This window comes from Halichoerus grypus, chromosome 2 (assembly GCF_964656455.1).
Source record: "Halichoerus grypus chromosome 2, mHalGry1.hap1.1, whole genome shotgun sequence".
In the NCBI taxonomy this organism is placed as follows: Eukaryota; Metazoa; Chordata; class Mammalia; order Carnivora; family Phocidae; genus Halichoerus; species Halichoerus grypus.
Window position 1 is genome coordinate 105,859,772 of NC_135713.1, and position 26,226 is coordinate 105,885,997.

At 37.4% G+C, this 26,226-nt stretch overlaps 1 protein-coding gene and 1 pseudogene across 1 annotated transcript in view; one reads left to right on the top strand and one right to left on the bottom strand.

Moving 5' to 3' along the window:
• The window catches only part of IPO11 (importin 11), a 217,116-nt gene that overhangs the window by 159,924 nt on the left and 30,966 nt on the right, over window positions 1-26,226 (bottom strand). Inside the window, exons 4-7 of the mRNA XM_036070953.2 lie at window positions 17,852-17,924; window positions 16,612-16,815; window positions 5,959-6,091; window positions 1,991-2,049 (exon numbers count right to left, since the gene is read on the bottom strand). Of these exons, the coding sequence (XP_035926846.1) occupies window positions 1,991-2,049; window positions 5,959-6,091; window positions 16,612-16,815; window positions 17,852-17,924 (469 nt within the window). The remainder of the gene's footprint in view (window positions 1-1,990; window positions 2,050-5,958; window positions 6,092-16,611; window positions 16,816-17,851; window positions 17,925-26,226) is intronic.
• On the top strand, window positions 2,319-2,972 carry LOC118522115 (ubiquitin-conjugating enzyme E2 N pseudogene; annotated as a pseudogene).

A 26,226-nucleotide genomic window follows, 5' to 3' on the forward strand; every position in this document is an offset into this window, starting at 1 on the left:
TAACTGAGTAAAAGCGGACATACAGTTTCAGTAGACAGAAGAAAGACTCTCAAGGGAAAGCCAAAAGCTCACAGAACATTGACAGTTTCCACTGAAAACCACTATTCCACTTTATAGGAATTCGTGATTCAAATCAATTCATTTTTACTAAAAAAACAAAACACCAATGAACAGAATCAATATTTTAGTTACATAATTTTATGATATTCAGAATCATATTGCATATAAAAATAATTACTGAGCCTTCTGACCTACTGTTTCTACTCTATCACATATTCATTCATTTTACAAATAACTACTGAGCATTTACTATTGGCAGAGACTATTCCAAGCTCTGGGACGGACAGTGAATGAAATAGTCTCTGCCTTTATGCAACTTAATGCATTACAGTGCAGGAATTTAGGAGAAGCTGTCTCATTGGTTTCTGGAAGTGTTTTATGGCACTATGGCAATAAATATAAATATTTAAAATGTATCAGCATTAAAATTATGGCTGTTTTTTTTTACATATTTTGGCAATTTGACAGTATCAATCAATGCTATCAATGTGCCTGTACTTGAATCAACCATTTCCACTTCTAGTAATTTATCCTAAAGAGTGCATCAGAAAAGTACACAATGACATATATACCCAAATGTTCATTCCAACATCACTGACCAACAATTAAAAACTGGAAACAACCTATATATCCATCAGTGGATAACTAGGAATTTTTTTTTTTGTTAGTTATCATTACTTTTCAATGAGTAAATGAGTCTCTTAAATACTGTATTTAAATCCTAGCTCCAATGGATAACTGGGCAGGTAAATATAGGAATCCTATATTAATGTTATCACTTTTTAAAAATTAGCTCACTGACAGTAATCACATGGATTTACCATAGAATCATTAAAAACATAACATATATTACTGACATGAGAAAAATACCCATGAGAAAAATGACATATAAATTTAAGAAAAAGCAAGTCAAGAAACAGAGCATGGGTCCCATTTACATAAAACTGAGGAAGAGAGAAAAGAATATCTGAAAGACTATGCATAAAATGTCTTAAAGTATACTTACAAATTTTAGCAATATCTTTGATACCAAGTTTTCAAATGACTTTTTATTTCCTTTCCTTCTGTGTTTAACTTTTAAAAAAATAAGCATGTAACACTTTTATAGAACAAAATAGCCATCACACTATAATGATGTATATCACCAGCTTTTAAATTCTTTTAACAGTAGAATCATGATTGCAATCAAAATCTTACTGACAGGCACAGTATACTAAAGATTTAAAACAGAGTAACTCTGGTCAAATCTGGTAGGGCAGACCCAAAGACCCAATGAGATGTACTTTTTTCACAATTCTGTTCAACACCCCCAAAGCAACCTATACAAAGCAACATTTTAGCTGACTTAAACTCACTGTGAAAACTAACACAGATCTGAGTAAATATATAATACAATCTCATTTTGTTTCAGGATAAAATATATACAGCTATATATTCTTGTACACAGAAAAAGTAGATGATGCCATACAAACAATGAATATACATCACAAATGTTGGGCTTAACAATAGGGCTTGCCCTTCTTGTATATATACATCCAACTGACTACAAAGAGCACACATAAATGTTATGATCAAACAAAAAAAATCATTTTAAATATCTAGGTCCACAATGGACCTAGAAATGTAATAATAGCATTCAAATTCAAGAAGTTCACCCCAATTCAAATTATAAATAACACTCTCAATGTATCATGGCACTTGAGAACTGTCCTAGGCTTATTTCCTCCCCTTCATGAAGGAGCTGCTTTGATATACTGAAAAAAAGGCCGTAAGTCTAAAAAGTATAGTATAACACATACAAAATGGTAAAAGATCACTTAATAAAAACTTGTAAATGAATGCCAAGTAAAAAGAATAAGCTTTAAAACATTCAGGAAAATACCAAGCACTTTCCCAACGCCACAAAGAATCAGTAACTGCTTTCACTTACCATCACCTCCATATTCTTATGAGGTTCCACAAATCCATTAACAGTTAATTTACGCAGCACTGAAAAGTAAAATTGAGCTTTATTGCACTAAATGCCTCGTATCTTATCCTATAAAATCATAATCATAAAAAAGACTCAGAATCACAAAGCCTCATCAAGACTGGGGGTTACTCTAACTTCATCCTTTCATATAATAGATAAAAAAAGGTAATCCCCGATCATTGGTTTGTTTCCAAGTAGGAAAGATGGAATGACAGTCAAATTCTTGTGATTCAAAAGCTGTGTTCTTGAGAGTTTGGACCAGAGGCTGAACTCGGGATCTGACAAGATGGCTGGGCTGCCCTGCAGGATTATCAAGGCAACCCAGGGTTTGCTGGCAGAACCAGTTCCTGGCACTAAAGGCAGAACCAGATGAGAGCAACGCCCATTATTTTCATGTGGTCTTTGCTGGCCCCCAGGATTCCCCCTTTGAGGGAGGGACTTTTAAGCCTGAACTATTCCTACCAGAGAAGAATACCCCATGGCAGCCCCTGAAGTATGTTTCATGACCAAAATTTATCATCTTAATGTAGACAAGTTGGGAAGAATATGTTTAGATATTTTGAAAGATAAGGGGTCCCCAGCACTGCAGATCCGCACAGTTCTGCTATCGGTCCAGGCTTTGTTAAGTGCTCGCAATCCAGCTGATCCATTAGCAAATGATGCAGCGCAGCAGTGGAAGACCAACGATGCCCAAGCCATAGAAACAGCTAGAGCATGGACTAGGCTATATGCCATGAATAATATTTAAAATTGATCTGATCATCAAGTGTGCATCACTTCTCCTGTTCTGCCAAGACTTCTTCCTTTTTTGTTTGCATTTAATGGACACAGTCTTAGAAACATTACAGAATAAAAGCCCAGACATCTTCAGTCCTTTGGTGATTAAACGCACATTAGCAAATCTATGTCTTGTCCTGATTCACTGTTGTAAAGCATGAGCAGAGGCTAGAGGTACTATCTGGATTGTTGTGAAACCTTTAAAAGCAGTGGCCTTTCTCGGCTTTTATTCATTTCCCCCTCATGGTCTGAGTATAAAGCACGTGAATGAAGGTAGCTGTCAGGGTTAGCTGCAGGGCTGTGCGTGTTTTTCTTTATTACTTTTTTTGAGGGGGAGAGGTAGTTTTATTTTAATTTTATGGGCTCCTTTCCCCCTTTTTAGGTGATCTAATTGCATTGGTTAAAAGCAGCTAACCAGCTCCTTAGAATAAGCTCTCTAGCCAAGTCTAACTTCATTTAGATGCTGTAGATGGACAAGCTTGATTGTTTGAACCAAAATGGGAACATTAAACAAACATCACAGTCCTCACTAATAACATTATGACTTTGCTGTCAAGTGTAGAATCCTTCCTTCAAGAAAAAGCTTGTGACCATTTTGTATGGCTTGTCTAGAAACTTCTGAAAATCTTATGTTTTAGTAAAATATTTTTTGTTATTCTAAAAAAAAAAAAGCTGTGTTCTCACATATCTTAACTACTTATGTTTCTAAAACTATATTGCAAAACTTAATTGCTGTAATTGTTAGTACGTCTCACCTACAATAACCCCTATAAGTTGAAACTGAGAAAGTTATCTCTCTATTCCATAACCATGAAATTATGTCTCAGCAGTGACCAAAGAGCTTCATTTAGTTTTAGACTACATTAATGAAAATATAGTATCTCCTATAAAGGATATAAAAGCTGAACTATTTCTAAATCTGAAATAGACTACAGCTCTCAAGTATAAACAAACATCACATTTTATGAGTAACTGGTGTACACAGGGAGACAAGCAGGATAAACGACTGGAAGTCAGATCTATATTTAAATCCCAGCTCCAATGTTTACAGCTGTATTATTTTGGACAACTTTTCTAGATCTCACATTCTTTGTCTGTAAACTGTGTTAGTAAGTCCTACCTCATAAGGTTATTAAAGGATTCAACAGAATAATATACGTAAAACAGCACAAATCAGAAACACAAAGATGGCAGCAACAGAGACTACAAAATTCAAAGTCACATCACTTTAAGAAAATGTTACAGATAGCACTGCTATCTCTGTAACTGAGAGTTAGGCTTCATGACATGAAGCTCAAAGGCAGTATACTAAAAACAGGTTTAGAAGGGGGTAATGGTGAAAAAAAAAAAGTTCAGAACGCAACTGTCCACAAAACTATCAGTTTCAAACTACAATTATATGCAACTCAAAAGTTACTCATCATCATAGGAGAAAACAGGATTCAAACTGAGTCCCTTATTCTGGATTCATTCATTCCCACAAAAGTACTTGCTCCACATTACCTGGGACAGTCCTTTCTTTCCCCCTTCATCACTTGGTTAACGTCTACTTACCCTACGATGATTCTGGTTCAAACATCACTTTCTCAGGAAGTCCTTTCTGACCACATTGTCAGTTACCATAATATTGTAAGACCACTGTCACGTGTCATTTTACATATATTTGTGTAACCATTTTATTATGTCTATCTAGTGTCAAACACCTAACCACAAATTTACTGAAATAATGAATATATATATGCATGTCTAAGTGCACACAGGTATAGACTCAGATTACATATAACAAAAACTGTAGTCTTAAGTTTTGCTCAAGTCATAGAAATTTACAGCTGGGCAGAACAAATACTTTAAAAGGAAATGCTATGGGATTTTTCCAGGTCAAGATATCTTAGAAATGCTACGGTGTACCTAAGACCCTGAGACAAGGAAGTACTGGAAAGCTAAAATCAGGCTAATGTAGATTAGTGCTGCATCCTTTTTGTCAGAGTTACTCTTTGAAATCAGTAAGGTAAGAAAACCACAATTAAAAGCACTAGTGAAAATTCCTTAATCATTAAATACAGAACTTACACAAGTCTTGTACACATAACCTTATACCAGTTTCTCTAATTCTTTCTGGATAAATGTTTATCTCTAAATCCTTTTAAATTTCTTCCTCAAGGATGTTGACAAAACCATCTCCACTCACTTATATAACCAACCACCTGTATAATGAATTTTACTTGTCAGCAGTCCCTTAAATTCATTCACGCTTTTGTCTACAAGGTTCACCAAAATGTGCTGACAGTTTGAAGTCTGTGCATCCACTGTCTGATCAATGGTAAGTGATGCACGAGAGCAGTGCCAAGCGTGTACAGCAGTATCCTACGGTACTAAGAGGAGTATGACAAAAGGGCTTATGAGTAAAGCCAAAGGATGCAAACTGAGCCACAGTAAGAGCACTAAAGGCTGCCTGAGATCAAACTAAGAAATACAAACTAATAAAAAGCCTAAACACCAGAAGAGGAGAAAGATTGGAAGACAAAGAGAATGAGCCAAGCATGAGTGTTCTGTAAAGGAAAGGAATCTCAGAATACATTTGTCAAGGTAACCAGCTCGGGGAAGATAAAATAGAAATTTATGCTAAGGGATACCTACAAGCAAAGCACAGGAAAACACAGGCTAAGATGGCATGCCATCAAGCACCTTCTAAAATCCAAGTGAGCCTGACGTACAAACAAGAAAGACAGAAGCTGAGTTCTCATGGAAAACAGACCTGGGAGACAGAGCTCAACGAACACTTGAGGACTGAAGTTTAGTGAAGTTAGCACAGCAATGATAAGAGTAGGAGCCCAGAAAGGGAAGTGTAAAGTAGAAGCAAAAAAAAAAAAAAGCAGAAATATTTGAAAGGAACATATTCAGAGCCCCGAGACCCCAGAAATGTGACTATAACATAAAACTATCCCACACTTTTATCCCAGAAATTCCTTGAGGAAAGGCTATTCTCACTAACGAAAAACCAACCACAAATAAGGCCTTGTATGTGAGGGAGAGACTAACCACATACTCTCCCAGGGCAAGTGGGAGCAGATAATCCATCAGAGGAACTATCTGTTGATTCTTCTGAGGTATGTCATTTCCAAAAATGAACATACCAAGTTTAATAGTACCTTTCAATGACAGCAGAGTTCGTTCTAGTGAACTTAGAACTGCAGCTTCACCGCCAGAAGAAACGTGTTGAAGGAATGTGTCTGTATGGTGATTCCACAGAGAGCAGGCAAAATTATAAATTCCAGATGCTAACTGCAAAGAAATATCAACAAATTTGTTCATAAAAAACACAGATTTCAGTAATCAATGAGATCTACAGAGTAATACATTTCAGCTTTTAGGTCAGTTTTTAATTACAGTTTTAACGTCATTTTCAATGAGATGTGAAATAGTTAAGTCATTTATCACGTTTCAAACTTAAGACAGAACGTACAGTATCAAGGACCGTCTCTGCTGCTGCTGCTGTGAACACACATATACACACCTAAAATACTCGTCTTTCTTGAAACAGTACTTAGTCTAATGCCTGCACTGCAGTCTGACATTTTCTATTATAGCTTTTTTCTTCCACTAATATGCTGCAACATTCAGTTTTTAAAACAGTGACAGACTGTCATTGAGTATAACATATAAAATAGTATACTAAGGGGCGCCTGGGTGGCCCAGTCGTTAAGCGTCTGCCTTCGGCTCAGGTCATGATCCCAGGGTCCTGGGATCGAGCCCCGCGTTGGGCTCCCTGCTCAGCGGGAGGCCTGCTTCTCCCTCTCCCACTCCCCCTGCTTGTGTTCCCTCTCTCGCTGTCTCTCTCTGTCAAAAAATCAATAAAAATCTTAAAAAAAAAAAAAAATAATAATAATATACTACTACAAAAGAATCAAATTTCTGTGTTCTGCCGGTTCTACCCATTATGGTTTTAGGGCATTTAATGCAGGAACATACAAACCACAATGCTTGTCAGGCCGATTTCCTAATAGGTACTGATATTTACAAACCTCACTTTCACACTGGGATGCAGTTGGCCTCTGCCACCCAGGTTGAGGCAGAACCATTTCCAGGGGTATCTTCAGCTTTTTATGTTTGTTTTTCCAGAAGGTCTAAGAGCAATCCAGCTGAGCCTACATGGCCATTCAATTTAAATAAAAATGATATGAAAGTACACATGAATGACTAGTTATCATTAGCATACTCTAGAATGCTTTTTCTTACTCCAGATAAGAGTATATCATCTCCACTAAACACTGGATTTATAGTAATTTCAGGCATCAGAAACCAGTCAGAAATGCAATCCTATAAATGAAATAAAACTTCTATGAAAAAAATCCCATTTCTATTATTTTAATTCAATAATTTTAATGGTCTATGCTTACAGGTGTAGGAAAAGAGCTTTGCCAAATCCCCCTGGTGACTTTGCATGTATCTACACAGGCCACAAAGGCAAAGACTTGAACACAACTAATAGGAGTATCAGCAGAACATATTACAATCCTCCTGGAAAACAAGAAATGGAAAGCTTGTAAGGAACTTCTACAAGACCATCTCCTGCTCACCTCCTCACTTCCTGGGTTCTGATGAGATATAAAGTTCTCTGACCCACCCCTTCAAAACAGAGCTGCAGAAAAAAAAAACCACTTAGTTACGGTCTAGAAGAGGCTCCTTAGCAATGGGGCATCCCAAAATTTGCACCTGAGTCATTCAGCCCATACTGCCTTGGTCATTCTTTTTGGTATGTGGAACAAAAATCACAGGGAGCTGGTACCAATGTGTCTAATTTCTTTTCTCTGTCCAAAATAAATAATAAACTGTCGGAATCTAAAAGGCCTTCTGTCTTCACTAACTGATCAGAGCTTTGGCTCTCCCTTATTTTGTGCATATGCTTAAAACAGGTATAATGACTACTTAATAAATAAATTCAGCATATTCTCAAATACATATGGAATATATTAGAAAGTGAAATCAAATTATTTAATCTTAATGTTTCATGATAGTCAAAATACAGTAGTGATAATTAGCTCAATACCTTATTACAACAAGCAGCAATATCATAAAAAGTTAAGGGTCTAAAACTGGTATCATCCTAGGAAACAATACTGTAACAGAGAAGCAAATATTCATTCTAATCAGAAGGGATATAATCTAAAGAAAAAAAAACACTTTAAAAAATGTGTAAGCTTTACTTAGGACTATAGTGAACTTCAATATTTTTCTTAGTAAATCAAGTCCTTTCTGAGACTATGAGGCTAAAGTATACATCTAGAATTGGAAAAATTCATCAACTTAATTTTTATTACACTTACTGGTAAATGTAAGTTAGAGCATCCTATACTTTTCCAAACATGTAAATCATCAAACTTTTGTCTGCCAGAATAAAGTGAAAGAGCAAGTCCCATTCATTAATCCTGAAAGTCCTAAGAGTCACAGTGCCTTTCATCTAATTCTCAATGCACTCCTCTAGCATTGCATGCCAGACACAATAAAGAAAACAACAGTAACCATTCCCTAGTTCCTTAATTAAAAAGTAAGATTAAGCTTGAGAAAAAAAGTTGACCAAATGGAATCTGACACCAGCTGAAGAAAAAAACTTGTAAGGGATAATCTACCATCCTAAATCACCAGCATAACATAACTGAACTCAGGAGGTTCACCATTGGGGGTGCATCAAATACAACACAACCCAAGAAAGTATTGAAAGAGATTTAGAGGCAGGAAAGAAGTAGTAATGATACATAAGACCTAAAAGCAAAGTTTTAAACTAAAGTATAATTTCTTATTGCAGCAAATATTTCAACAAAATAAACTGAAGTCTATAGCCCTGGCCATAATTTTTAGACCCATTTTATAAATACGTATTAAATAAAATCTAAGGGGAGACATACCCCAATTTCAAATAAGAACAGAAAACTATTATACTCTAAAGCAGTCTCTTGCTTACAACTTACTTTCTACCCTCCTTCACATCTCCTTCTTAAAACTATTTGTTTCAGGGGCACCTGGGTGGCTGAGTCGGTTAAGCATCTGCCTTCGGCTCAGGTCATGACCCCGGGGTCCTGAGATGGAGCCCCACAATCAGACTCCCTGCTCACCTGAGGTGTAGAAAGGTTAAGTAACTTGCCCAAGAGCAAAGAGTGTAATTAGCAAGAGGAAGAGACAGGACTGAAACCAAGGAAGGTGCTCAGAGCTTACATTTTTAACCTCTATGTTCTAATGCCTCTTAATATAGTATGTAGCAATTAACTACATAGTAATTTGGTAAAAGAAACAAACATTAGTTGTATAAATTCTGTTAAAACTTTTTAATACCAAAATACAAATACTAAGTAGATACTACCCTATACATTCAGAATCAATATAGCAAATCCTTGTTCTCCAAAAGTTATGTAACAATTCAATAATGGTAGAATTTTCTTTTCCATAACAACAAAAAGGAAAACTGCCCCACACTCACCAAGATCAATACTGCTGCTAATATGGATGCAATAAACTGTCTGAATGAGAATCTCACCTAACAAATTCTTCCGTTAAGTCTCAACCCTCCTTTGTACAACACTCAACAGAAAAACATGAACTTCTGTTCTATTATTTACATGGAGTACCTATGCAAGACAGCTAATATAAATTGAACACTGTTCATATATAAATATACAATCTTTGTATGTATATAAAATTTGGAGCAAGTCCCATTCATTAATCCTAAGAGTCACAGTGCCTTTCATCTAATTCTCAATGCACTCCTCTAGCACTGCATGCCAGATGCAATAAAGAAAACAGTAACCATTCCCTAGTTCCTTAATTAAAAAGTAAGATTAAGCTTGAGAAAAAAGGTTGACCAAATGGAATCTGACACCAGCTGAAGAAAAAAACTTGCAAGGGATAATCTACCATCCTAAATCACCAGCATAACATAACTGAACTCAGGAGGTTCACTGCTGGGGGTGCATCAAATACAACACAACCCAAGAAAGTACTGAAAGCAAAGAACTTTGTATTATTTGCTACAAATAAGGAGACAAGGAGATAGCTCTCAAAGCACTCTCTCTCAGTGAGGTTAGTACAGGAAACCTTTATTCAGTGTATCAGGGGGCAGGAGCAGGGAGCTCACATAAGCACTCTGGTTCAACTGTGCTTGCCTAGCATGTCAACATGCTTCCTAGTGCACACGTCCTATGTATGAAAACTCTGCCCACAGGAGGAGACCTCAGAGTTACAATGAACTAAAGGTAACTTCAGGACAACTCAGGGGGGCTTCTGCACAGGTCCTCACTTCTAATCCAGCTCAAACTGGCTCATGTAGGGGCTATCAAGGGAGATACATCTAGCAAGGGGCTCTCAAGTGAAACACGTAGTTGGTCCTCTCCTTGGCCAGAACTGTTGGTTTTGCAAGACAAAACACATTCCTTCCCTGCTTTTGTCCCTTCCCCTCCTTCCTTCTGCTGAGAGCTTTCGACTGCCTTATTTGAGACCTCTTCTGTGAGTAACTTCCTGCTGCATTCTAGCTAACAAAAAAACATGTCAGATTTATTTTCAAGATATTTTACAATAACATTAGCAAAATGGCAAAACTACTTTGTTATAATTTTTTCAGGCACTTCTTCTGTTACCAGGAGAATAACCCTTCACAGAGTTCCACCACCTGCATATGCACAATGTAAATTATAGTACACATACCCAACATAAAATCCTCCCCACTGACTCCCAACACAAAAAACAAAATAAACAAAATATACCACAGAACATCTGTGAACACTGTACCAAAGGTTCTTATTGTCACAAAAGTGAAGAAAAGGAAGTTTTTCATTATGGTGGAATCAGTCATTGTAATAAAATTCCATTTTGCTCCATAAAATCGTCCTCTTTCCATTTATCATTTCACTCTAAAACATGCTTAAAAAGTCCCATAATTCAGATAATCAAAGGTTCTATCCATTCTACCTTAAGCAACTTTCAGCAATTTTTGAAATTTTCATCCCCATTTCTTAAAAAAAAATAATGCCATAACAGTTACAGACATTAAGGGCAAAGTTAGATCTTTATTAATTCTTCCCGCTTGCTAGCCCTGAAAATTAATAGTATGAAAGTACCACTTTAATTAGTCCTATAAATATGAAAAGCACCTAAGTAGCTTGGCAAATGGCAGGTATTGCTGAATGAAGGCATACAGCATTTAAGGCAAAAATCAAGAAAGAATCAGTAGTACTGCCAGAAGAAATTTTTAATTGACATTCTCCTTTGTCTCATATTCAGTTCTGGAGCTAAGCACCTAGTTGAGGACATTAAAGCTCTAATTCAAGTTCTTTTTAGCTAGCCTACAAACGAAAGGCCTCTACCCAAACAGAGATGGTTAGAATGAAGAATAAGCAATGGCGCTACCCTTTCAGCCCAACGGTAAAAGGAGAAAGACAGAGAATGAAGGAAGAAACCACAGGAATTTGGGAAGAAGCTCAGCTGGAAAAGGGAAAATAATGAAGCAAGTACGCGAAATAAAAATATTTCTTCTACATTTTCCTCTCAAAAACGTGGAGGGAAAAGGAAGACAATTCAGTGAGACAATATGAAAATAAGCTATTTGATGAAACACATTAGGTACTGGTTCACAAAAACCACAAATACTTGCATTTTATTTTTCTAAACCAGAAGAAACACTGCCACCCACTGACTGCTGAGTGATTTTAACCGATAAGTGCAAAGACTTCACTCCCTGATTGTCAAAAGGGAACCATTACGGGAAGTTTTATTTCTCATAGCATTTAAAATATCCTTACACTTTTTTAGCTTCCAGATCGTGGTTCTCACAATTTTCTCCTAAGAAACAAATTGAGAAAGTTTTAAATCAAAGTCTTGTAACTCATCACTAACAGTGGGGCACAAAATATTACCCATAATCTATAGCTGTCAAACCTGCCTGACCTCAAGCTCATCAACAAGACACATACCCAAGAGATGTAGAACGTACAAAATCCTGTAAGACTGGTCAGCCAATTCTTTCACCAAGTGGCATTAAAAAAAAAAAAAAAAGGAAGGAAGGAAATGAATACTATTCTAAAGACACTTAAAAGACTTGACCAAACATACCCCCCCTTATTCATTTTTCTGGCTCAAACCACTTGTTAAAATATATTTGAGAATAATGTAGAAAATCTGCTAAAAGTATTAAATGGTACTAAATCACTATTTTTATTTTTCTTAGGTTTGATAAAAGTTAAACAATTATAAACAAAATAAGTATCCTTTTACAGATGAATACTCAAGTATTTAGTGATAAAATATCATTAAATCTTTAAACTGCTTTAAAACACCTTAGGAAAAAAAGTGAAAAAACAAAAACAGCAAAATGTTAACTGCTAAATCTAAGTGATGGATATATGGCAGTTTATATTTTTCATTTGCATTCTATGTTTTAAAATTTTTAAAACAAGGACGGGGAGGGTATGTACTATGATGAGCACTGTGAATTGTGTAAGACTCATGAATCACAGACCTGTACCCCTGATACAAATAATACATTATATGTTAATTTAAAAATTTAAAAAAATAGATACAAAAAGAAAAAAAATTTAAAAATTAGATTTAAAAAACGCCTGTATGTTATTAATAACAAAAAGGTAGTTATTTTGGTAGTAATCAGTTTTTGCTTTAATACAAAGCTTAAATATATATTTGTTTCCACTGAACCATATATATATCAAATTGCCAAAATGTCTCAGGACAGAAGCTCTGGTGGGTATAAGATCTATCTCAAAAACAATTTCCAATCAAACTGCCAAAGTCTCTCAACTGATATTTATTTATTTTCACTGAAGGACATTCCTAAAGACTGGTAGCATCTGTTACCTACCTATCTTTTAGTAAACCCTCGTTTTCACTTTGTTCTCAAACCTGCCACTGGTACAGCTCAGGCCCAGGAGGGACACTGTGGCCCATGTTACAGATCCCTAAAGTCCTCTAATCCTTGCACAGCCACAGACCTGTGTTCTGCCACTGGTGCCTAAGTGATGCTCTCATGTATCCAAAGAATCACAATTCGTGAAGGGGAAGGAAAAGGTCAAACTACCCTCCTCCCCACTTGGGACCTTATCTTTGTTCACAGCTGTGTCTCAGGCATCCAATACAGTGACTGGCAGAGTAGGAACCCAATATTTGTCATGTGGATAGAACAAACAATACTCCTTCATGAGCAACTTACAAAGATTTTAGTGATACATTTTTTGAGTTTTTATTCTTTTTCCAAGTCCCTTTTCCTAGGACCCAGGTAACAGTCTGTATACTATAGAAAACACAAGCACCATGCTATACTAAAAATCTCTTCTGTTCAGTGCACAGCTTTTTTTTTTTTTCCTGGCTCAAGCTAGTCCCAATGAGTCTCTCTCCTCCCTTAAAAGTTCCCACCAAAAGGTTCTTCTTCCCCTCCTATTAATATAAGCCTAGACACACACATACAAGCTCAAATCCCCACTGAGGCTCACAGCAGAAATGACCCTTTATAAAATCTGAAGCCATTCTTTAAAAAATGTGTTTTTAAAAGCCAATATAAAATTTGGCAGAGCAAGAGACAAGATCTAGGATCAACATGCATTTAGTGAGGCAATTAGAATCACCCAAACAAAACTGAAAACAAGCTATTTCACCTATTTAATGATTTGCTTAGAAACACACATTTATGGGGTGCCTGGGTGCCTTGAGTCAGTTAAGCGTCTGCCTTTGGCTGAGGTCATCCCATGGATCCTGGAATCGAGCCCCATGTTGGGCTCCCTGCTCAGAGGGGAGTCCACTTGTCCCTCTCCTCCTCTCCCTCTGCCCCTCCGCCTCCCCCCACCCCAGCTCATGCTCTCTCTCTCATTCGCACTCTCTCTCTCATTCACACTCTCTCTCTCAAATAAATAAAATCTTTAAAACAAAACAAAACACACATTTATGTTTTAAGTAAATTTCACTACAATATAATATCCTGAAGGCTAGAGTTATACCATGTAAGTGGCACCTTGGTATACTCACATTTACCATTCACAATTTCAACTATTTGGAAATTTTCCCTAGGGTATCATGAAGTTAGAGGTTTCTAAAGACTAAGTGTGAAAGTCTCTGCTACAAGGCTAAGTGATCTTAGCACTAACCAATCCATCTCAAAGTAGCTATGTGGTTTCCATTTTGTTAGCTTATTTAGAAAACACACTAACTCATCAGGAAGACTATTCTGAAGTGTGACTGACCTTTGAACAACACGAGGGTTAGGGGCAATCCCCCACACGCAGTTGAAAATCTGTGAATAACTTTTGACTCCCTCAAAACCTAACTATGAATAGCCTATCGTTGACCGGAAGCCTTCCTGGTAACATAAATAGTCGATTAACACACGTATTTTGTACGTCATATATATTACATACTGTACTCTTACAATAAAGTTAGAAAAAAGAGAACGTTACTACGAAAATAATACAAAAAATATATTTACAGAACTGTACTGTAAAAAAATCCTGTGTATAAGTGGACCTGCACAGTTCAAACCTATGCTGTTTGAGGGTCTTGTAATGTGGTTTCACCTTGCTTCAGTTCCTTTTACCCCTATCATGCAAACAATACACACACTGTTCAGTGGGAATTTATTCATCATCAACCGTTCAGTTTTTTAAATTTCTAAGTTTTAGCCTTAACAGTTAACATCACTTAGCCTTTAACAGTCAACATCAATATTTTTATATTCAGGTTTCTATGAAAAGCATAGTTTTATTAAAAAAAAAAAAATCCGTTTTTATGTCAAATCCAGCTCAATTTTGTGACTGCAAACAATTTTCTCTCAACTGTTGATTCTGTAATACGTCACCCCTCAAAAGAACGTAATTTATTTTAATGTGAAAGAAAAAGAGGATATAGAAATTGTTGGGTTGCACTGAGCAGCAGGTTCTACTTTTAAGTGTACACTGCACTACTTTGCTAGAAGAACTAGCTCAACTATGGCTTTACATTTTTAGGTGGGAAACTAATTGAGTACATGAAGACCATCTTAGCATCACAGTAAAAATATTTTTAAAAGAACTTTCCTATACTTCAGATTACCAAAATAATAGGGGCTACTTTATTAACTAGCGAAACTGCTTTTTATAATCATGTCTTCCTATATATACTCCCTTCAATTCAACTACATATCTCATACCCCACTAAACCCATCAGACATGATCGTGTTCCCCTCTATACTATGCTCCGTGTTTCCACGTTCAGCTACTCCAATCCATATTGAAAGGTGCCAAGTTGAATTTTTTTCCAGGTATCTTAAGTTTTACATATCCTCCCAAAATTCCTGCTCTTTTATACTACGCCACTTTGAAATCTGTAAGGTATCTAAGAACATGTCTCCTCCTCAACTTACTCATTTAACTGACAGTTACTGAGCACCACCCACTTCTCTGCATTCTTCTGTAAGACTATAACAATAAAGGCTAAAATTTCTCTCTCATGAAACTCATAGTGAAGTGGATCTCGGACAGGTAAGTCAACAATTCTAAGTCAGCACTATGGAATAAATAGTATGCCCAAGATGCTAGGAAGACCTATACTTTACAGTGTACAGAGAGGAAACAGCCTCCTCATACTATAAGAAAACTGACCAAGAAAGCTGAAGGGCTCAGAAAGCTAACTCAAACAAGCTATCCAGAATACAGCCTCTGATTAGATATGATTCGTAAAGACTGCTTAGGCTAAATATAAATTATACCTGAAAACTGAAGCAACACATTAGGAGAGTACAACTTGAGAAAGCTGAACTTTGAATTCAGACTTCTGGAGAAGGGTACTCTTTCATAAAATAATTGCAACCCTCAACCTTCAAGACATTTGACTTGGGAAAAGAACCAATATAAAAGTAAGGAGAAGAGTGTAAGATGGAGATAAAGTCGAGCAAAATCAGCAAGAAATTCATAGAAAGACCTGAAAGAATCAACAGTCCATTTCCTAAATCCTAGCTGGTTATCAAGCAAAAGCAACAAGGATTTAAAAAGCAACCTTCAACAAAAAGAACTTCTCTTACACTCAACATCCTTGGATAAACCTAATATTGGCTATTTAAACCAACTGGGTTCAAAGTAGAGAACCTAATGTGATTCTGGCTTAAGCTTTGGTATATGTAAGAGTTACCTGGAAAGCCTATTAGAAATGCAGATTCCCAAATTACATCCTCAAAGTGAGGATTACAAAGGCAAACAAGAACACTGTTAAAAATACTATGAGACTTAGCAGTGTTACATGGTGCAGTCCAAAACACTAGGTTGAACAAAATGAAAATTACTACTTTAAGGTGAAAATAATCAAATACAAAAGTGTCAAAGCAAGTGAATGAAAAACGCAAAGTCTTTTCAACAAATGGTGCGAAAACACCCAATAAAGGGTCTCACCCACCAGTTATGTCAGACTCCTTCCCTACATCTGCCCTACATGTGTCAATTACCCAAGAATGTCAAATTTAACTTTCTATATTTCAACTCTATCCCTCATAAATGTTCTCTTTATCACAGCTTCTTTTTTCCATCTGAACCTCAAAAGCCTCGAGTCTCTGCCTTCAGACCATTCTCTACCAACCAATCCCTGCTTACTGGCAACTAAGCAATCTTACTTATTGTATCACTATGCAGTTTAAAATCTTTCAGATGTTATCTATTATTCTGAAGCTTTTAGGTCCACTGGAAAGAATTCATAGTCTTTGATTAAAATATTTAGAAGGGTAAAACCACAGACATTTTTATACCAGTAGCAGTTTTCATAATCAAATCTAACTATGTTAAATCACTTACATCATAAAACAATTTCCTATCAGCAGCCAGACGTTTGGAAGCCAGAGTCTTGGTAACATGATAGAAGGTAAGTAATGCTCTGTGCTGTCGAAGATCATCTTGGACTTTCACAGATTCTATAAGAGTGGGAATCAGTTCAGGCCACTGTCTAGGACAGTCCAATCGAGCAACTTTTGCAATCAGCACTGCAATCTGAGTTGCAATCTAAAGGGAAAAAAATCATCAGAAATACACATATGAAATCAAATCAGCAGATAAGGAATGCATTCACAGTTGAAAATTACCTTTTGGTTAGTTAGACATTTGACAAAAGTGAATAAAATTTCACTGAAAACTGCTTACTGAAGACAGTGATTCACAAAGTATGGTCTATGAATCCTCTGAAGAGAGGATGGGGCTAAGAACTTTCCAGGGGTCTACGAGATCCTCCCTTTCCCTCACTCATCAGTGAAGCTAGATTTTCTTCATGTAACTTCTCCCAAAATAATACATTCCAACAGAGTAACTGAAGAAGCAGATATGAAAATCTAGATGTCTTCTTTTAAATACCCAGACACCATGGCTATATGCAAAAAAGCACAACAACGCTACTCTTCTCACTAAATATTTGAGGAAAGAGCTATGGTTCATTTTTTAAAATTCTATTATGTTAACAATCAATGGTTTTGTTATTTTCAATTAATATTTTTAAGTTTGTTTTAATTGCTAACACAGTAAATATTAAAGATATAACACTTTTTAAACATTCAAATTAAAGTAATTAAGTGTAATAATAGTATCTTGTAAAAATCTAAGAATTTTTGTAACCGGAAGCAAAACTTACTCTTTTAAGAAAAATCGCACTCTAGAGGAAAGAAAAAAATTGAACTGTGTAATCTATTGTCTAACCCCCTCAGAGTACACAGTGAGAATGGAAAATGTGATGAAGGAAACAGAGAAGACATCCTGTAGTTTAAAAAAAGGAGGTGGGAATAACATAAATCATTAAAATTAATTTCTAAGACTACAAATATATAGAGACTTGCTTCCAATAGTGTGTATCTTAGTGAATTTTAAAACAATAGCCAAATATAACCAAAATTCTTAACAGCTCGAACTGAATCTCAGAATTTAAAACCCATAAACATCACAAATGGACATTATGAAGTATCATTTTTAATGCAAAAAACAAAATTAGTTCGGGAAAGAAGTAAAAAGTAAGGCAAAAGAAAGAATACTTGGCATTCGTTTTCTCACTAACCTGGTTTACTGGTTCATTGAAGTTGGTGATTAGCCCTGCACGCAAAGTAGATTTCTCCTCCTCTGAGAGAGCACTGTAAAAAGATTTATTTATTATGCAAAAGAATGCTACCTAACAATAAACACTGGTAAACACTATTTTGAATTTTAACAATAAAAAGCTTTTCAAACAAGGGGTTCTGATTAGTATTGGTAAACAAACAGAATTATTTCCATTACTTATAATATTGGCACATCAAGTAATTCATGAGCATAAAACTCCTTCACAACTGAATAAATATGAAGCACAAAATAGTAAACAGTAGGAAATAAGAAAAAACCAAAGTAAGAAATGTGGTATTTTGACATCTGCTTTTATTGATATAAAAATAGTTGGCCTAAAAAAAAAAATTAATCGCTATTAAAAGAAATGTGTATGAGTATGTATTAGTCTTCCACTGACTTCTTTTATAAAATCTGAGTGAGGTTATTCTATGGAGGATCAGGAATCAGAGGATATCTGGGATGAAAGAATTATTAGAAATCAACTAATTTAAAAATCTAGGACCTTCAGAATAAGCAAAGCCCTGACAAGAATCTTCATTTTAGACTTCTAGACTTCTGAACTGTAAGAGAATACAATTCTATTGTTTTAAGCTACCTAGTATCTGGTAGTTAGTGATGGCAGACCTAAAAAACTAATGCAGCATCTAAAAACAATATAGGCAGCCAGGACTTGCAAGGGGTCTTAGAAAGAAGGGAAAGGAACTGTGCTGAACCAGTACATTTCCCCTTGAGGTATCTGCCCACAAGGAATCAAGGTGAGAGCAGCAGCTACAAGACTAATAAGCAAGGAAGAGATTTCACCAGGTCTGAGGGCTGGAAAGACAAAAACTAAAGCTCAGGGCCAACAAGGCAATACTTTGGGTAGACACCCAAAGCTTGCAGCTGAAACCCCAAGAAGGCTAAAAACTGGGATTAAGAGTAAACCAGAAAGAGACCACCCTCAACTAAACCAAGGTTGAAGTCATACTCTATTTGCTTGCCTGGAAGAAATTAAATTCTCTCTGGTGAAAAAAACAAAATTCCAAGCCTCTCAAATTTTCCCTAAACAATGTTTAGCACTGAGTCAAAACTTATCATGTACAATATAAACCAGGTAAAAATGATTAAAATCAAAACACGAATAGAAACAGGAGATATAAAAATTGTAGTTACCAAAATCACACTTAAAAAAATTATGGTTATGTTCAAGAAAATAGGTGAAAACTATAGTATTTCACCACATAGGTGGAATTCGTTTTTTAAAAAATACCAAAGGGAAATCCCAGAACTGATTTTAAAAGGGGGGGGGGGCAAAACAAAGGTAATGAACTTGAAGAAATGTCAGTGGAAAATCTCCAGATTAAAATATAATGAGAAAAAAATTGACTTCTAGGAGCACCTGGCTGGCTTGGTGAGTAGAACATCTGACTCTTCATCTCTGGGTCATGAGTTCAAGCCCCACAATGGGTGTAGAACTTACTTTAAAAAAAAAAAGGTAGAAAAAGAGAGAGAAAGGGAAAGAAAAAATGGACTTCTAGCTTCAAGGGTGTTCTAAATTGTACTAAAGGCAATTCTTTGGCAGAAGACAAATGGATCCAGATGGAAGCCCAATACCAGTGAAAGAAATGAGGAACCCTAGGAAGATAAATTTAAAGAAATACTACTGCTGGGGCACCTGGGTGGCTCAGTCGTTAAGCGTCTGCCTTCGGCTCAGGTCATGATCCCGGGGTCCTGGGATCGAGCCCCGCATCGAGCCCCCTGCTCGCATCGGGCTCCCTGCTCACATTGGGCTCCCTGCTCGGCGGGAAGCCTGCTTCTCCCTCTCCCACTGCCCCCCGCTTGTGTTCCCTCTCTCACTGTGTCTCTCTCTGTCAAATAAATAAACAAAATCTTTAAAAAAAGAAAGAAATACTACTGCTGGCTTTTCAGGGGAAGATGGCAGAGGAGGAGGATCCTAAGCTTACCTTCCCATGCATACAACTACGTAATACCCACATCTGGGTAAGTAACACAGGACACAACCTGAAGACTGGCAGAACAGATTCCACAACTAAATGTAGAGAACAGGCAATACTCAAGAGGGTAGGAAGGGAAAAGAGATGGTTAGGAGCAAAATGGACCTGCAAGACTGTCCAAGGGAGGGAGGGATGAGACCGGTGCAGAGAGGGAAGAGGAGCAAACCCCAGGCATGGGGGACACACACAGGGAGGATCAATCCCCATAACTCTTGGCTTTGAAAACCAATGAGGCCTAATGACCAGTGGAGCTTATCACCTGGAACATTACAAATCAGTGGGCTAGGCCCTGGGAAAGCTGGGAAGGTGGGAGTCCCTGCCCTTAAAGAGAAAGCACAACAAATAGCCCTGCTGAGATAGAGCACAGAAGCAGCAGTTTGAAAAACATCTACAGTGCCTGGGAAAGAGATTTTTGTTTACTCATCACAAAGCCTGTGATGGAGAGGCAGGGAACTTTGGGAGGCTTCTATGAAAACAAAAGAGCTGGCAGGCACCATTCCCCTCCCAACCCCAACCTAGATAAGGAGACAAATGCTGGAACCAGTCAGCACCAACATTCCCCACCTAACCTGCTAAGAGCATGCCCCACCCTGGTATTCTCCTGAGTACCTGCCCCTCCAATATGCACTTGGCTAAAGCCCATCCAAAGCAGGGCTACAAGCCTAGCAGTGGGCAAGCAGCCCCAAATGGGCCCAGAACTACTCCAAACGGACTCCCACCATTGAAAGTGAGGGGATGGAGAAATATCTATCATACAAATGGATGTCAAAAGAAAGCCAGAGTAGCAATACTTATATCAGAAAAAATAAACTTAAAAACAAAAAATGAACCAAGAGACAAAGAAGGACACTATATAATAACGGGGACAATCAAACAAGAGATATAACTATCGCAAATATTTATGCACCCAACATACAAGCACCTAAATACATAAAACAGTTAATAACAAACATAAAGGAACTAATAGATAATAATACAATAGTAAGGGAATTTAATATCCCACTTACATCTATGGATAGATCATCTTAACAGAACATCAGCAAGGAAACAATGACTTTGAATGACACACTGGAACAGAGGGATTTAACAGACATCTTCAGAACATTCTATCCTAAAACAGAATATGGGGCGCCTGGATGGCTCAGTTGGTTAAGCGTCTGCCATCGGCCCACGTCATGATCGCAGGGGCCTGGGATCCAGCCCTGCATCAGGCTCCCTGCTCAGCAAGGAGCCTGCTTCTCCCTCTCCCTTTGCCCCTCCCCCTGCTTGTGCTCTCTCTCTCTCTCTCTCTCAAATAAATAAATGATCTTTAAGACAAGAGAATAGACATTCTTTTTTTTTTAAGGGAGGTTGTTTGTTTTTAAAGATTTTATTTATTTATTTGACAGAGAGAGGGACAGCGAGAGAGGGAACACAAGCAGGGGGAGTGGGAGGGGGAGAAGCAGGCTTCCTGCGGAGCAGGGAGCCCAACATGGGGCTCGATCCCAGGACCCTGGGATCATGACCTGAGCCGAAGGCAGACGTTTAACGACTGAGCCACCCAGGTGCCCTGAGAATACACATTCTTTTCAAGTGCACACAGGACATTCTCCAGAACAGATCACAGATTAGTCCACAAAACAAACCTCAACAAATACATGAAGACTGCAATCATAGCACACATATTATTTGAACATAATGATATGAAACTAGAAGTCAATCACAAGAAAAATTCTGGAAGGACCACAAATACATGGAGGTTAAATAACATGCTACTAAACAGTGAATGGCTCAACCAGGAAATAAAAGAAGAAATAAAAAAGTACATGGAAACAAATGAAATAAAGAAAACACGTTGGTCCAAAACCTCTGGGATACAGCAAAAGTGGTTTTAAGAGTGAAATTTATAGCAATACAGATCTACCTCAAGAAGCAAGAAAAATCTCAGATAAACAACTTGACCTTAAACCTAAAAGAACTAGAAAAAGAACAAGCAAAACAAAACCAGCAGTAAAAAGGAAATGATAAAGATTAGAGCAGAAACAACTGATACAGAAACTAAAAAAGAAAAAAAAAAGGGATGCCTGGGTGGCTCAGTCAGTTAAATGTCTGCCTTCAGGGGCACCTGGGTGGCTCAGTCGTAAAGCATCTGCCTTCGGCTCAGGTCATGATCTCAGGGTCCTGGGATCGAGCCCCACATCGGGCTCCCCGCCCGGCGGGAAACCTGCTTCTCCCTCTCCCACTCCCCCGCTTGTGTTCCCTCTCTCGCTGTGTCTCTCTCTGTCAAATAAATAAATAAAAATAAAAAATAAATTTAAAAAAAAAAAAAATGTCTGCCTTCAGCTCAGGTCATGATCCTAGCTAGGGTCCTGGGATTGAGTCCTGCATCGGGCTCCTTGCTCAGCAGGGAGCCTGCTTTTCCCTCTGCCTGCCGCTCCCCCAGCTTGTGCGCACTCACTCTCTCTGACACATAAATAAAATCTTAAAAAAAAGAAAAAAAAAAAGCAATAGAACAGATCAATGAAACCAGGAGCTGGTTCTTTGAAAAAAATTAATCAAATTGATAAACCTCTAGCCAGACTTATCAAGAGAGAAGAGGACTCAAATAAATAAAATCACAAATGAGAGAAGAGCAATAACAATCAACCCACAGAAACACAATCATAAGAGAATATATTAAAAGTTAGATGCCCCAAAATTGGACAACATAGAAGAAATGGATAAATTCCTAGAAATTTATGAAGTACCAAAACTGAAAAGGAGGAAATACAAAATTTGAACAGACCAATAACCAGCAAAGAAATTGAGTCAGCAATAAAAAAAACCCCCAACAAAGACCAGGACCAGGTGGTTTCATAGGCAAATTCTACGAAAGATTTAAAGAAGAGTTAACACCTATTCTTCTTAAACTATTCTAAAAGATAGAAAAGGAAGAACACTTCCAAATTCATTCTATGAGGCCAGAATTTGTTTGGTAACAAAACCAGATAAAGACACTACAAAAAAACAGAACTACAGGCCAATATCCCTGATGAACACGGATGCAAAAAATTTCAATAAAATACTAGCAAACCAAATTCAACAATACGTTAAGAAAAACATTCACCACTATCAAGTAGGATTTATCCCTGGGTTGCCAGAGTGGTTCCATATGCGCAGATCAATCAATGTAATACATCACATCACTAGGAGAAAGGATAAGAACCCTTCCATCATTTCAATAGATGCAGGAAAACCAGTTGACAAAGTACAACATCCATTCATGCCAAAAACCCTCAACAAAACATATTCAGAGAGAACATACCTCAACAAAATAAGGGCTATCTATGAAAAACCCACAACTAACATCATCGTTAATGGGGAAAAATTAACAGCTTTTCCTCTAAAGTCAGAAACAAGACACAGATGTCCACTCTCACCACTTTTTTTCAACATAGTACTGGAAGTCCTACCTAGAACAATCAGAAAAAAAAAAAAGATATAAAAGACTTCCAAATTGGTAAAGAAGAGGTAAAACTTTCACTCTTTGCAGATGACATAATATATACAGAAAACCCAAAAGCCTCATCCAAAAAACTACTAGAAGTGATAAATGAATTCAGTAAGATCGCAGGATACAAAATCAACGTACAGAAATCTGTTGCATTTCTATACACCAAGAATGAAGCAGCAGAAAGAGAAATTAAGAAAACAATCTCATGTACAACTGCTTCCCAAATAATAAGATAGCTAGGAATAAACTTAACCAAAGAGATGAAAGACCGGTACTTTGAAAACTACAAAACATTGATGAAAGAAACTCAAGATGACACAAAGAAATAGAAAGACATTCCATGCTCATGGACTGGAAGAATAAATATTCTTAAAATGTCTATACTACCCAAAGCAATCTACACACTGAATGCACTTCTCATCAAAATCCCAACAACATTTTTCACAGAACTAGAACAAAGAGACTCCTCCCCCAAGTAGCGGAGAAGATAACCACACACACCAGTCTGAATGTAGCGCAGCACTAGATTGGGGGCAGACATCTGCTGATTGTGGGCCCCACCCAGCAACAAAAGCTTCTCAGAGGAAACCCAGGAAGAGCATCCTGAAGTTTGGTGCTACCAAATCTCTGACAAATGCGTGGTCTACCTCAACTCAAGCCCAAGGCAGCCCCATATTGGCCCACTAAATACAAAGATACCAAACCCTGTCCACAACATGCAAATAGAACCACTGCAGGTGACTGAACTGAAGGCAAACACAGCTCAGTCACAACAGGAGAGTGTATGCAACACACATCGGAGACACCACTGAGGCGCCAGGTTCTGGTGAACGAGAAATTGTACTAAAGGGCAATACAGGATCTCTTCTTCAAAAGGCCACTCTTTTCAAAAGCAGGAGGGGTGGCTGACTTTCCTAACACACAGAAAGCGACACAGAGAGTTAGACAAAATGAGGAGACAGAGGAATGTGTCCCAATTGAAAAAACAGGGCAAAATCACAGCAAGAGAGCTAAACAAAATGGAGATAAGTAATATGCCTGATAGCTTAAAGTAATGATCACAGCTACTCACTGGACTTGAGAAGAGTGGAGGACTTCAGTGAGACTCTTAACAAGGAGATAGAAAACATAAAAAAGAACCAAGCAGAGATGAAGAACTCAATAAATTAAAGTAAAAATTCACTAGATGGAATAAATAGTAGACTAGAGGAAGCAGAAGAATGGATCAGCAACCTGGAGAAGAGTAATGAAAAGCAATCAAGGGGCACCTGGGTGGCTCAGTCGTTAAGCGTCTGCCTTCGGCTCAGGTCATGATCCCAGGGTGCTGGGATCGAGCCCCGCATCGGGCTCCCTGCTCGGCGGGAAGCCTGCTTCTCCCTCTCCCATTCCCCCTGCTTGTGTTCCCTCTCTCACTGTCTCTCTCTCTGTCAAATAAATTAATAAAATCTTTAAAAAAAAAAAAAAGAAAGAAAGAAAAGCAATCAAGGTGAACAGGAGAGAAGGAAAAAATTTTAAAATGAAAATGACTAAGGGAATTCAATGACACCAGCAAGCATAGTAACACTCACATTATAGGAATCCCAGAAAGAGAAGAGAGAGAAAAGGGGGCAGAAAATGTATTTGAAGAAGTAATAGCTGAAAACTTCCCAAATCTAGGGAAACAGATATCCAGATCCAGGAGGCACAGCAGGCTCCCAGAAGAAACGACCCAAAAAGGTCCACATCAAGACAAATGCTAATTGAAATGGCAAAAAGCAGTGATGAGAGATGTGTAAAATCAGCAAGAAAAAAGAAAACAGTTACGTACAAGGGAAAACCCCACAAGGCTATAATCGGGATTTTCCAGCAGAAACTCTGCAGGCCAGAGAAAGTGGCATGATATATTCAAAATGCTGAAAGGAAAAAAAAAACTGCAACCAAGAACACTCTATCCAGTAAGGCTGTCACTCAGAATAGGACAGATAAAGAGTTTCCCAGACAAAGGAATTCATGACCACTAAATCAGCCCTACAAGAAATGTTAAAGGGGACTCTGAGTAAAAAAGAAAGACTGTAAGTAGGAGTAAAAGTATGACAGAAAAAAGCAGTAAAATTAAGTATATCTATAAATATCAGTCAAAGGACTCACAAAATAAAAGGATGTAACATGACACCAAATACCTAAAACCTAGAGAGCAGAGTAGTAAATCAAGAATGGGTTCAAACTTTAGCAACCATCAACTTAAGATAGACTGCTATATGAAAAAGATATCATATATAAATCTAATGGTAACCACAAATCATAAAATGGTAACACACACGCATAAAATAAAGAGAAAGAAAACAAGTATTACCACTAAAGAAAGCCAGCAAACCATGAGAGAAAAAAGCAAAAGAAAGGAACAGAGAAGAACTACAAAAACAACTATAAAACAAGTAACAAAATGGCAATAAGTACATACCTATCAATAATTACTTTAAATGCAAATGGACTAAACATTCCACAGTCAAAAGACACGGGGTGACAGAATGGATAAAAAAGTAAGACCCATCTACATGCTGCCTTCCAGAGACTCATTTCAGACCTGAAAACACACTTGAAAGTAAAGGGATGGAAAAGCATTTATCATGCAAATGGTTGTCAAAAGAAAGCTGGGGTAGCAATACTTATATCAGACAAGAAAGACTCTAAAACAAACCCTGTAATAAGAGACAAAGGACACTTTACAATCATAAAGTGAACAATCCAACAAGAAGATATAACAAGGGGGGCTTGGGTGGCTCAATCAGTTAAATGTCTGCGTCCAGCCCAGCTCATCGTATAGGGGTCCTGGGATCGAGCCCTGCACTGGGCTCCCTGCTCAGCAGGGAGACTGTTTCTCTCTCT